Raw genomic sequence first — 13728 nt, 5'->3', positions numbered from 1 at the left:
TAAGGGGTGCCACACCCGGAGACGCGTGCCGCCTCTTCGGACATGCCACAACACCACCCCGCATGTATGAGGGCCCGATACGACGCTCCGGTGGCATTGCTACCCCCAGGGCCCCCGTCCCGACTAACCCAGGAGCGGTTGACCACGAGATCTAGCCCTTTGACTTCCCACGGACGGGCTTTGAAGAGTGGACCTCTCCACCCGGTTGTGTCAGGTCAGCTCAGAGGGACACCTGGGAGCAACATCCGGGCCAAACCGACTGCTACATCCCCTCTGTGTAGACCCGATGCATCCGTTTTCCCCCTCCAGGTGCCGGCGGCGGCGCCGTCCGTGAGGGTGTCACACTCCGGAGACGGGTGCCGGGTGTTTGCAACCGCCACTAAACTTCTGTCGCATAGTTGTTTTTTAATTTAATAAAATATAAGGACTTATATTCAAAAGAACATGGCGGCACATTATTAATGTGCTCAAAAAAAATACAAACTATATATATATATATATATATATTCATAATCTATGGAAAAAATTACAAACTACATATATATATTCATATAATACATAAAAAAGCATAAAAACATATTTAAAAAGAAGCATAAAAACATATGTAAAAAAGCATAAAAACGTATGAAAGCATGTAAAAAAATAGCTATGCCGACGGCATTGCTGTCGGCATAGAAACGGCAGGGTTTTGGGAGGAGACGTGCCGCGGATCGGTGACGTGGATCCTATGCCGACGGCTGCCGTCGGCATATCTACGTCGCGGATCGGTGACGTGGCATGCGGAGATATGCTGACGGCCGCCCGTCTCCACCGTCGGCATAGGGTTGACGGCGTTAGCGCTGGTCACGGGCGGGGTCGCCGGGCCCACTTTGTATGTCGATGGCTATGTAGTACCGACGGCTACTGTCGGCGTATTTGTAGATAGGCCGACGGCCTTTCTTTGCCGACGGTTGTCGTCGGCTTATATCAGGGTAGCCCGACGACCTGGCTACGCCGACGGCCAGGATGAGGCTGTCGGCATATCTCAAACTAGGCCGACGGCAGCCGTCGGCATTGATTTGGCCGTAGGCATAGGTCAGTTTTCTGGTAGTGCGTGCATGTGGATCGTTTTAGCTTTAGGTTTTAGGGCCCAAGAAGCTTAGGGTTTTGGATCGTTTGACGTCTTGGCTTCAGCGGCGGCCACGACAATGCTAAATAAAGAAGCTCCAGATTATTCTCCGGTTAGGCGCTTGTCTCTATAGTCAATGATGGATTTGGGAACCAGTCTGTTCAAACGGGGACGTCATGGTGGCAATGGCATCCTTGTGGTGGACATGTGTCCTCGGGATCCACCATTGCGACGATGTCTGCTCCAACACCGGTGCGGAACTTGGAAGGTAGTCGAGGGGCGGATGCAGATTGTGGTCTACGTCGACGACATCCGGAAGAAGGAACGTGTGATGGGTTCGTGGTTCATGGATGACAGGTATGGTTTCCTCCTCCGGAGTCTTAGTCATGTGGGGGTGCTAGATCTGGAGTACGATGGAGTGTCCGAGGTGTTACCCCGGTCTGATTCGTTCAACGGTAATGGTTTCGCCTTTGACAAGCCACCTTGAAGGTCCACAAAACTGCATATCAGCGATGGAGCCGCGTCGAGCTCGGATGAGGATGTGATCCGTCATTTTTTCTTTCGGTGGCTGCAGTAGTGGTGCCGGAGGCAGGTGACAAGTGTTGGTGTCAAACTCAGAGACGCTTTGTTGTCTTTTAAGTTTCGCCATGTCGGTCTTTATGTGAATTGTGATATAATCTTTACTAGATCGGCAACGCGCCTTGGCGCGAGGGTGCCAGTCCTAACGATATGGTGAAGCAAGTAATTCTCGAGTTAGTAGAAATCCTGGTTTAGCGTACGTATTGAAATAGGACAATAAAATAACGAAGAAGAAGAAGAGGAAAAAGAAGAAGAAGAAACATTCATTTCTAATAGAAGACATCATCGAGTTCAACATCGTCGTGAGATTGTTCAGTACATTCATGAGACCATGAAAGGTAACCACTTCCATCCAGTTCAGTACCAAGAGGGCGAACATGAGAGAGCAATGCCCTAATCTAAAACAAAGTTTGCAGCACATCCATGCATAAGCAAGGCAACTGCCCAATATAGATTAAAGTTATGCCAAAAACAACTCCGCTACAAAGGTAACATCTAAAAAAGCAGGTTACTAAACACTTACTAATGATTCAATACTAAACATCAAGGTTCATCACACGACATTGGATAACTTCACACCAAATCATACTTGTTGTAAAAAATATACAAATATACTCAGAACAACCTTTCAGGAGCGTTAGTGCATTTCATAAAACAATTATGTAAAGGGGGACATCCACGATACAACATATTTGTTGGCCCTCAAATTTCACTTCTATCTTCATCTATATTGGAATTCCAAAGAGTGGTCTTAGGGACTCATTCCCAGTCCAGCACCATGCTCCAGCGCTCAGGTCCAAACCATAAAGCAGGTTACAGTGATACATAGTCTAGATGGTGTTGAGCAGAAAAAAACCACGATATATTACACAAGAAAGAACATGCCATTCTTGTACATAAGTGAACCCCTAACAAAGCAATGCCCTAGATTACTTAGGTATCATCTTCACACCCCCATGAGACTCCAGGTTGTAGCCTTAAAGATAAATGTAGACAAACCCTGACAAAGAAAGTAACGTCTGTGTACCTCTTTCAAATTGGGAGAATCCTGACAGAGAGGCATGAGACCATAAATAGTAGTATTGGTAGAAGGAAAATCATATGATATCTAAATGGGAAAAAATAATTATGTATATATGGAATGCTATAAATTCATAATGGTCAGGACAAAAGAGGACCAGCGAGCACAGAAACACGCATCATGTCATTCACATTCAAATGAGAAAAAAAACAGCATGATTTTATCTTGAACACCAAACAATGTACACAATGTAAAAGGGCATGATACCAACTCCGTTATAGCTGAACTTATCTAATTAGTAGTAAGAAATTGGATAATGCACGTGCATGATCACATCTCATCATTCTATATAAGTAGATGGATCAGCTCATAAGCATGAGCGAAAGCTCATTAGTATTCTTACTTATACTCATATGGCGTGCTATTTTTATACTCATAAGGCACATTCTTTTTTGGCTTTATCTGTTCACAAGCAGACAACATTTCTAGCTGCTTATGCTTATGCTTATCAGTTCTGCCTTCCCATTAACCTCTGGAAGTTTTCAGTTATTATACCTTAATATCAGCAGATTGTATTAAACTAAACCAAATAGTACCTACGGTCCATGATGCATATCATCCAGTGAACCTGCCTAAGCATATATTTTAGTGAAATATTCCGGTGGTCATGTGAGCACACAATAGAAATAGACAATATCGTGGATTATATTTGCATGAGGTATGTCACTGCACACTACGTGTGAACCAATTACCTAGCCAACTTTTGAAAGCGTGTATACAGTAAAAGAAATGGCGATATGCAGAATAATAATGGAAGTATGTTCATAAATCAGTTAACCTTTAACAATATCATCATCTAATTATGCTACAACTATAAAATGTTCATCATTACAAGAAACAACAATTTTTTTTATTGATTAGCACTGAACGGAGACACCAAATTATGATGTAAGATCTTTTCCAAGATGAACATGTAAGGTTGAAATCTAATAAGCCGATGCAGAAGGAAATACCAAAGTAGAACTGGGTAATGGAAAGTATTCTGGCATAGCAAATAATGCAGGCACAACAAAAACTGGGTCGCCGGTTTCTTAGTTACCTTCAAGAGACGCCATATATCGGATAATTGATTCGGAGCGGCCTACATCAGAGCAGTTGGGCATCCACTCTTTAACTGCCCTGTAATATGACAAAATATATTGCCATCTGGTCAGAGCTAATGCTTAATCTAGTTTTAATATTGTGTTGACACTCTTAATTGCGCTCATCACAAAAAAAACGTATTTTGACATTACCTTCCACGACATAGAATTCTTAGGTACCCGATAACTATGATACAGCAAATGAAAAGGAGCATTTGAAACCAGTTTCTTGTTATTCAGAAGTTACATATTCTAGAAAACTTGCACATCCAGCTTATCTATCAAGTATACATCTGGATCCACATAATAATAATATGGGACAACTTGGGTGCATGAGTTCTTTCATATGTGTGCAACATCACGTGATCTATGAGTGCCATACTTATATCCTACTGATAGAAGACAACTTAACTAATGAAGATGTTGCTAACCAGCACATTCTGAATGCTAAGCTCCTCACCAAAACATTTCAGTAAATTACTATGGGCTTCCATAAAGATATCACTTAACAATGACATACATTAAAGCATTAAGCCGCTACATATTACACCATTAAAGAATTTCTTTCGGCACCTTATTTGCAACTGGTCCTTGAGCAAGATATGGCTTTTCATCTCGTACATGGTGGAAGCCATATACAACTTGACCATCCATCCCTATCCAAAATAAATTGCACACCTTAGCAATGAATCAAGGATCTAACAGATTTAAACCGAGCATTTGTTTCTATCATTTTTTCACCTAGAGAAGTGATGCATTGCTACATAAGAATGAAAAGCACAATCTGCGAGGAACTCGCAAAGCCAATAAGTACATACATCATTTTAGAAGGGCACGAACATAATTTTTCTCCATTAGGACTTTTGCAATTTATTAGGAAGAATTTGTTTAAGGAGATCCATTTGGCAAGCACAGGTTGATCATGATGCAACAGAGAACATTCACCATGTAAAATCAAGATTACCTAAGACTGTGTTGTGGACCAGCCAAACCATTCAGTGTCACTGCAAAAGAAAGGTAAGGATCCAACAGAGCAGTTCCACCCTGTGATAAAATAAATACCATTAGTGCTAGATAAAAAGGTTAGTGCGTGTAGGGGGTATAAACAGGAAACAATTAAACAACCAATGCACACTGAGCTAGTAGGATCAAGCAACGACACAAATAATTGAAGGCCAACCAGTCTCTCTAAATTAGCAGACCACAAAGTTGCTCCACCTCAAAAAGGATACAACTTGCACAACTACAAATTAGGCGTCTAAATTATGCTATTTTCCATTACAACAATGATGCGTCGCACGGGCACCAGTACCTTCACTGCCCAGGCAACATCATAATTATATTGGTAAACATTTGTTATCATATTTTATCTCTAGTTCTTGCTCCCATAAGTTGTGGGGCGGGAGGCTCGCCTTATTACGTTGCTAGGGCAGGCAGCAGTTGCAGGCTTGCAGGAGGATGTCGGAGACATGATCCTCCCATCACAGTCACTTATGGGAGACGGAACATGCCATCTAGGTCTCCTCTTCCTCCCCCATATCTATGTTGGTGTTGCTTGGGCAAGTAGTGATCTAAACACTCTTATATTTCTGTACAGAGGGAGTACATGGTTATAGTTTCAGTTTTCTACATGGAACAACAAGGGGTGGTTCTATGACATGTTTTTTTGCTTGCTGTTTATAATGTCCAGCTTAGTTTGTAAATCCTAATAATTTCTCAAGTAGTGCAAATCGGTGTCGAACCATCAAATTAAACTGATGTTTTGTCAGTGAGAAACAACTTACTATTTGTAATGTTGTTATGATTTTTCTTTTAGTAAAACACTGCAAGGAGATTCGTATTCAGTCTAGCTGCTTGCCCCCCTGCTTGAAGTGCATAAAGATGACCACGAGCACATTAAAGAAAGAGAGTTACCTAGCCCACCACCATAGGCACAGGAGCATCCAAAGGTCCGCTCCATCAGAAAGCAGTGGCAGGCAGGGAAAGCCGACGCCGACGAGGAGCCCACCCAGCCTGCCTGCGTGAGGAAGAAACCAAGCGCATGCATGAGAGGGAAGGTAAGTGAGAGGGGGAAGAGCAAACTGAAGCAAATATGGGTACCAACCTTGACCTTGAGGAGGAACATCGCTGGCAGTTGGAGCGGATCAGAGCAGCGGCCTCCATAGCAAGCAGAAGCATGCGTCACTCGATTTGGAAGCAGTCGAGCAGGAGTAGATGTGGATTCGTCTCCCGGCGCGCGAGCATCTCTTGACGGATGCACGACGACGACGAAGCCGAGGATGGATCAACCTCCTCACTCCTCCTACCAAGTCCAGAGGATCAACGACCATGCCGCAGACAGCTCGGCATCCTCACCATCTCCGCGGCCCGCGCTCAGTCAAGAGCATGTTCCTTTTCTTGTCCCAGCCCAGACAATTTGATCTAGGAACCCTGTTTAAAAAATAAAAATAGGAATTGTACTGCCTTGACAGTTGATGAATAGATCAGAAATTTTCTCGCCAAAAAAAACAATAATCAAACTGAAGATGGAACGAAACAACACTTGCGCACCAGACTTGTACAATAACTGGAGACTAAGTTGTTGTAAGAAAGTGAGAAAATATATCTGTCAAAAAACAACCCACAACTTAATAAGCAGTCAAGTATGTCTCTAGAAAGAGGCCATACTGCCGCACTTACAGGGCTCTGTTCTTCACAAACATGCAATTGATTATCATATTCTCGTATAACTGTTATACTTTGAGACAACCAGATAGAGCAAACTCGTATACTTGGTAATAATAAAAATCTAACACAGCAAAATTTCTCTATTTGAATATGTTCTTTCCTAAATATATGTCATCATAAAACAACATATCTGTTATAACCAGTTATACAATAAGTACCCTAAACATAAATAGCATCATTGGATAGTGAACCTTTGAACTATATGCTGAGAGCAGCCATGAGCCATCTCCTCGATTTTTCAAGTTCTGCTATCGTTAGTGCTTGTTCTACTGAGTTTGGGCACATACGTTGACACTCTCCGGAGCTACTCAGCTATTGCAAATAACACCAAGGGAGACACAATCCTTTATGAAGCCTTAGTCATGGTATACTGTAATCTTTTATTTAAGAAAAATGCCCATTATGGGTGATTTCATTAAGAATATTAACAGGTTACATCATATGCCAATGAGTTCAATACATAGAAGGACAGAAGGGAGATGAAGCACAACATGTATTTAGTATAGGTAGCATGCCTGCTAATTTAGCTCCCTACCAATGCACTGGCTTTGCTTCTGTGGAATTGTCTTCTTCTCTAATTACCAAAACTGTTGGTCAGCTGCTATTAAATGGTCAATAATATCGTCCGGCTGGATGAGACATCTCTCACCTATGATGACTCATTTGTGAGATACTCCTGAGAACCTGAGTGAACAGAGCTAGATGCTTTGATCTTGGATGTGGACTCCAAGTATACTGATTAAGAATGCAAATAAGGGAGACATCATAGAAGCAAGTTGTAAGAAAATCATGCTTATTTGCAAGTTAAGATATGTTCAGGTTAAACCACACACTGGGATATCTTAGGGCGATTTTCGTTTTAAATGTACTTTTAGGCTACCTACATGTTTGGTTCTGCATATAAATGAAGATCGCAGCACAAAAAAATAAATAAAGAATACACTATTTGTCACTATCTAAGCAGGTGACCAAGAATTTCAAAGGAATTAACCGTATGACAGTAAATTAAATAGTCACCATCTTAAATAGCATAAGAACAACATACACACCAAGAAGAAACTACACGGCATAACTCAATAGCTATTTAAAAGAAGTATTCCATATAATATATAAAACTTGCTTCTTATTCCTTCTATTACCTAGCGACACACAAAGAGAACTCATTATTTAGCTTAAAATCATTACTATTCCATTTTGTGGAAATTCAAAAAAGAAAAATAATTTTAGCAGAACTAAAAGTTACTTTAAATCATTAGTTACCACTATTAATGATATGAAATTCCCTCATTTCAAATTGAAACACTAACATACATGTTGTGTGCTGCTCTTTGTTCAAGCATGGGTAAGGAACAAAGTCTTACTTGGATTCTGCAGAAGCTACCTTATATCCTTCCACTTCCTCTCATTTCTTCACTACCAGAAAAATGAGCCTGTCAACATTACAGGATAAAGAAAAATATGTACATCCGTGAAGCAAGCTCATGTAAAATTAGGTAGCAAGGCATGTGAACAAAAGATAGATTAACCTGGTTTTCTGCAAGCCTCAACAAAAGGATTGAACAGTAAAATTTGCTTCTTGGATCAGAACGTACACACAATCGGTGATCAATGGATTCCAAACTGGTAAAATAGAAAACGATATGGAAGTTCTTAATTCAGTGAATTTTTATATTTTTACATTTTAATACTTGACAATTCAGGAGGTAAAAACAATAGCAGGCTGTTCCTTGAAACAATAAGAATAAACATGACTTGATTTGAAGATGAATCTCGTTTTCTACACAACTTATGGGGTAACTCATAGCTTCATTTTGGTTTCAAGTTTAGCAGTGCTAATTGTCGCTAGCGCACTAAAATCAGGCTAGAGATACCACAATATCAGCAAGCAGCAAGGATCAAAAAAAGTTCTAACAACTCTGAATAGCAACCAGGCATAGGCAAAACAATAGTTCTAACAACAAAGAAAATACATACCAAAGTAAAAAATAGGGTGTCATCAAGAATGCCTAATTGTTCAAGTATACATTATGGGCTGGGCTCATGCCCAATCACACATAGAGCATAAATACAAATTTGAGTTGATTCATTTAAACACGGGATCAGGATAATACAAAAAGAAGCAGACTGACAACATACTTATATACATAGATAGACCCACCCTAACCACCCTGCCACTGACTCACTACTCTCCTTTTAGCACCTATATATCAAACAAAAGAATGGAAACCTCCTCTGCACCTATGTTGTTGCAGAGAATTAAAACAAGCCATTCAACTGATAACTTGCTGGGAGCGAGTCAAAGTGCAACTTCAAGGACCAATAACACACAATAAAAGATCAAGAACAACTTATATGCAATAAAGGTGTGAGAGAGAAGAAATATTTACATAAGACGGCTATAAACACCGGAGCATAAATAAGCAACACCTTTAACTACAAATAAAAAGGATTCGGGGTTCAATGCATGGTGGGCTCAGATTCGCCTTTTCTCGATCATATGACCTACCCCCGTCATCTCTTATCACCAGATCAATCTGTTTACAGAGTGGAGCTGCCCTGGTTATCACTCAACAAGAATGACCATCCAAGGACAGAACAATAAGTATCACAAGATCAAAAAGGATTCTAGAGACAAGAGGGAGGATCCAACTTGATACCCATAGGTGTCTTGATTGCTCAAAGGCACATTTATTTCAGCCATGGTTAATCATCATTGCCCTAGCAAGAATGGCCTCCGACCGGTGGGGCACGTGACTGGACGCACAGGCCATGCCCGCACACACGGTCGCTGACGGCACGCAAAGGGCCCCACACGCCAGCGAGCACGGGTCAAATAGACCGAGTGAGCGACGCTGCGAGCCAAACGAGCTAACCCATCGATACAGCACCGGGTTTCGATCCGGCGACCGGGATCGATCCAGAGCAAGATCCAATGACCAGAATAGCATCAGGAAAATGATCGGACGGCCAGGAAGCCCAAATCGCTGAGGAGCCGAGGTTTTCAATCGGTCTCATATTTCTAGATGTTCTTACAAGGGTGAAACTGCCCTGGTTATCACTCATCAGAAATGACCATCCAAGGACAGAGCCACTAAAATAAGAACATGATCAAGACGGCAAAGAAACGAGGGGGTATCCAACTTAATACCCACAAGTGCCTCGATTGCTTGAGAGCATGCTTATATCAGCCATAATCGATCATCATAGCCCTCACTATGTCCCATACAGTAGCCGAAGCAGAGGAGCAGGAGGAAGATGCAACTCACCGAGGGAGGTTGTAGCCGAGGCAGTACTCAGTGGGTGCCAGAGCTGCGGTTGAACGACATCCAACCGGCGAGGAACCACTTCCTACACTCCTGAACCGGCATAAAAAGAAGCAGGAGCTCATCATTTCCCATTGCTCCTAAAAAAATCAGCCATAACCGATCATCATAGCCCTGACTATGTCCCATACAGTAGCCGAAGCAGAGGAGCTGGAGGAAGATGCAACTCACCGAGGGAGGTTGTAGCCGAGGCAGTACTCAGTGGGTGCCAGAGCTGCGGTTGAACGACGTCCAACCGGCGAGGAACCACTTCCTACACTCCTGAACCGGCATAAAAAGAAGCAGGAACTCATCATTTCCCATTGCTCCTGAAAAAATTATAAAACAAACAAAAATTAATGCTTTGTGATTGACCAGCAAAAATTAGAAAACTAATTCTTATAACCGAAGGTGCTCTGAACCCAAATGTTTTCTTCATAAACATGGAGAAACTCTCATCAACAGAGTAAGCTTGCGACATATAAAAATATATTATAAGAAAGAACACCAGATAGAAGCTAACAAAATTAAGTTTAGAATATACCCTAGCAAATCAATAACTGTACAAAAATATTGTGGGCCAAATGGAATTCATATAGGCCACTAACTAAACTGAGAGGAACCAAACTTTTATATTTTGACCATTTTTCCACATTAGTCTGAAGCTCTTGTTATTTTATTTATCCAAATTAAGACTGTCATTATTTAAACCGGATATTCTTAAAGCCTCTATCTGATTTAAGCGCAGAACATAAAATTAGATGGCAAAAAACATGCATGGACTGAACTCTTCAGCAAAATAATATATGTCTATTCAAAGCTATATGTTTCCAGATTGTTTAGAATTATTTTAACTGCTTTTGACATCTTTGTGCTTGCTTGGCAGCCTCAACATCACTGGCTGAGTCTGGTAATGACAGTAGGCAAGTCTGGTAATGACAAAAAACCCGTAATATAATTACCGTGATTGTAAGTGGCATGGGTCTGTGTTGTATAGGCAGCCTCAACATCACTGGCTGGAGCCTGGCCTTCTTGTTTAACTGTGAGCCTCTGCGGATAAGTAACAACAGATTAAATGGATTCGAGCGAGTGTGTCTTTGCTGGAATGGCCAGACGGAAAGATGTTCATTTCCTCTCAGATATACCCAGCGACATGAGCCACATGGCCATAGTCATAGTTGTGTTATTAAAAAACAGCATGTTTTTCTATATACAAACAAAACAGTCAGACTACCCAGCCAACTTTCATCTGCAGAACCAATTTTCACAGTCAATTGGAGATAACGAATCTAAATGCTGCCAAAGGAAAGGAAAGAAAAACGTTGAACGTTGGTCTATACTCCATGGAAAAATTCCTATCCTATGCATCAAATAACATATACTTCTTTATAAGAATTGAGATGCAAGTCATATCACTTCCTATGAAGTTCCTGTTTCCATCCCTATCCTATGATCAAAGGAGGCCTATATTTGCAAACCTTATATACTTAAAAAGTCCATGTAAGTATTTTTTTTTAATAATTTTATTTGGAATAGTCTTTCCAAGCTGTTCAGCAGAGACCTGGACAAGTTTCGACAACACACAACTCAAGAGACGATATAACGAGCGAAGAATGATTCAATTTCCAAGCACGAGCTTATGCGATCACATTTAGCGCATAGTGTGCGTGCATTTGGCCTGGGGCATCTACTAACTAAAATTACTAACCACAAGCAGCCTTTAAGTTCAGTCTTAGACAAGGCAAAGATGCACGATAACTGTAATTTTACAGTATAAATCCCTACGTGCACAGTGCACTTGCATTCTAGGTTCTGGCTGCCGTTCTTTTCCCTCGAGCAATTACTATTGTGGAAGATCTAATCTAGAGTATCACTTACTAAAGGAGCAGATATATTTATACCTCATTTCTGAAGCCAGCAAACGTGGAAAGGAAGCTTACCTTGTTCTCGAGCACAGCCCCGTTTGGGATTTCCAACGTGACTCCAGCCTTGGCTGCGATGGTCATGTTGCCCTGCAGATGGGATGAGCAGATTTGATCAGCATTAGGTCCATTTATACACAGAACTAACCACAGCAAAAGGAGAAACGGATATGCTTTACAAAATAGGAAAGAAAGTATACCTGACGTTGAGGGACGCGGCGGCTGGAGCGCGAGGAGTCGCCGTGCGGCGGGTTGGGGTTGGCCTCCTGCTCGACGGCGCGGGAGATGAGGGCATGCGCGCGGTCCAGCAGCGCGTCCTCCATCTCCTCGTCCGCCTCGTCCTCCTCCGGCTCGGCGGCGGCGGCGGCGAGGTTGGCCGCCGGCTGCTTGGGCTCCATCAGCGCGGGCGGGCTCAAGCCTCGAGGCAGCGGGGGTGGGCGGGCGCGCGGTCTAGGGTTAGGGTTGAGTGCGGGAGCTGCCTTTGGGGACGGGGAGGGGAAGGTGCTCCTCGGCGACTCGAGCAGAAGGGATCTCGTGGGGAGGAGGAGGCTCATAGGAGCGGTGGCGGATGAGGCCGGAGAGAGCGACGAGGGAGGAGAGCGGCGGCGCGAGGGAAGGGGAGGAAGGGAACGAGGGCTGCAGAAGAGATCGAGAGAGGGAAAGGAGGGGAATCGAGCTAGGTCTCTCCCACGGTAGCGGGCGCCTCTTCTATAGGCAGGAGGGAAATGACCAAAATACCCCCGGCGGGGCACCAAAATAACGCGCGGTGGCACGGCCGGGCGGGTCACCGCTCATAGGGAAATATATCCGACGGCTGTAGACGATGTGGTAAATATCGTACGGCCCAGACGATCCAGCGGCGAGATCGGACGGCCCAAACGACATCAGGAAAACGATCGGACGGCCGAGAAGCTCTAATCGCTGAGGAGCCTCCTGCATCCACTCCTCTCTTATTTCTGGATGATACGAATGAGACACATATTATCATGCAAAAAATAAGTGTGTGTACTTCCCAAATCACTCTGTGACTTTCCATGTGTTTGTATTTGTACGGTGTTTGTTCATTAATGTGTATTACCAACATAGAACACATGTGGAATATAAATTTATTGCATAAGCAATGAGAAATAAAGCAAATATACTTACATGTTCCTCTTCGGATGAAGAAAGTTCATTGAAATTTTTGAGAACTTCAATCCATAAAATCTTTTGGATCATAGAATTTTGGTCACCAGATCCCTAGCTATAGAATCCGTGTCTATGCCCTTTTATTCCATAATAATACGAATCTTAACATGATCTCTAAGCTTATTTTATTTTTTCTTTGAGACGTCCATTGCACTACTCTCTACTCTCTCATCAATACTAGAAAGTTTATATGTTTTTCCAAAGATACATATTTATAAATTTCTATATTTTGAAATCTTGTAGGAATTCAAAGTACATGACATCTCAATCGTGTGTTTTTCCTGTTCCTATGTTTTGCAAGTTCCTGGAATGCAATCCAAATAGGCCCCTAATAAGGATGGAGGGAGTGTCACTTTGTGACTTTTATGCCATCATTGTTTTCTACCGACCCATGATTAACTTGTCCATCGCATGAATCACGATTGGGCAGGAAAGTAACCTGGTTTCCGGCTGTCCCCTCACGAAAGAGACTGCAGCATGTGAAAAACGAAGGAGGAGACATGGCTTCCATCGATCAAGCAAGAGACAAAACATGAATGGTCAAAAGAAGAGCGTATTCCAAATTTTCAAACGAAAAGAACCCCAATTTTTTTTTGGAGTACGTTCGATCGCGACATCAACCGAACCATCGTTCTTGTTAATTCCCACGTTCTTATCGCCAACTACCATCGATCGCTATCCACTAGCACTATATATAACCACCATTGGTGAGCATAACAAGCAACAACCAGCTGCTCCA

General features: G+C 42.4%; 1 protein-coding gene across 4 annotated transcripts; it reads right to left on the bottom strand.

Moving 5' to 3' along the window:
• Window positions 1–2424: 2424 nt before the first annotated feature.
• On the bottom strand, window positions 2425–12504 carry LOC119341334. Of its 4 annotated transcripts, XR_005165045.1 has the most exons (9): window positions 9844–9979; window positions 7939–8197; window positions 7227–7312; window positions 5955–6280; window positions 5765–5867; window positions 4815–4894; window positions 4424–4506; window positions 3808–3887; window positions 2425–2735 (listed from the first exon to the last, which is right to left on the bottom strand). XR_005165045.1 is itself a non-coding variant. In XM_037613216.1 (5 exons), the coding sequence occupies exons 1-4, from the start codon at window positions 12353–12355 to the stop codon at window positions 10099–10101; spliced, it is 624 nt and encodes a 207-aa protein (XP_037469113.1). In that variant the 5' UTR covers window positions 12356–12504; the 3' UTR covers window positions 9520–9980; window positions 10072–10098. The 4 variants fall into 4 exon arrangements, 1 of the variants encoding a protein (XP_037469113.1); XR_005165043.1 differs by lacking the exons at window positions 2425–2735; window positions 3808–3887; window positions 4424–4506; ... (1 more) ...; window positions 5765–5867; window positions 5955–6280 and adding exons at window positions 6287–7151; window positions 10072–10208; window positions 10842–10929; window positions 11820–11891; window positions 12002–12504 and having other exon boundaries at window positions 9844–9980; XR_005165044.1 differs by lacking the exons at window positions 2425–2735; window positions 3808–3887; window positions 4424–4506; ... (1 more) ...; window positions 5765–5867; window positions 5955–6280 and adding exons at window positions 10072–10208; window positions 10842–10929; window positions 11820–11891; window positions 12002–12504 and having other exon boundaries at window positions 6287–7261; window positions 9844–9980.
• Window positions 12505–13728: the final 1224 nt, after the last annotated feature.

This window comes from Triticum dicoccoides, chromosome 7B (genome assembly GCF_002162155.2).
Source record: "Triticum dicoccoides isolate Atlit2015 ecotype Zavitan chromosome 7B, WEW_v2.0, whole genome shotgun sequence".
NCBI classification, from domain to species: Eukaryota; Viridiplantae; Streptophyta; class Magnoliopsida; order Poales; family Poaceae; genus Triticum; species Triticum dicoccoides.
The sequence above is the reverse complement of the archived record's forward strand: the minus strand, read 5'-3'. Positions and strand labels throughout refer to the sequence as shown.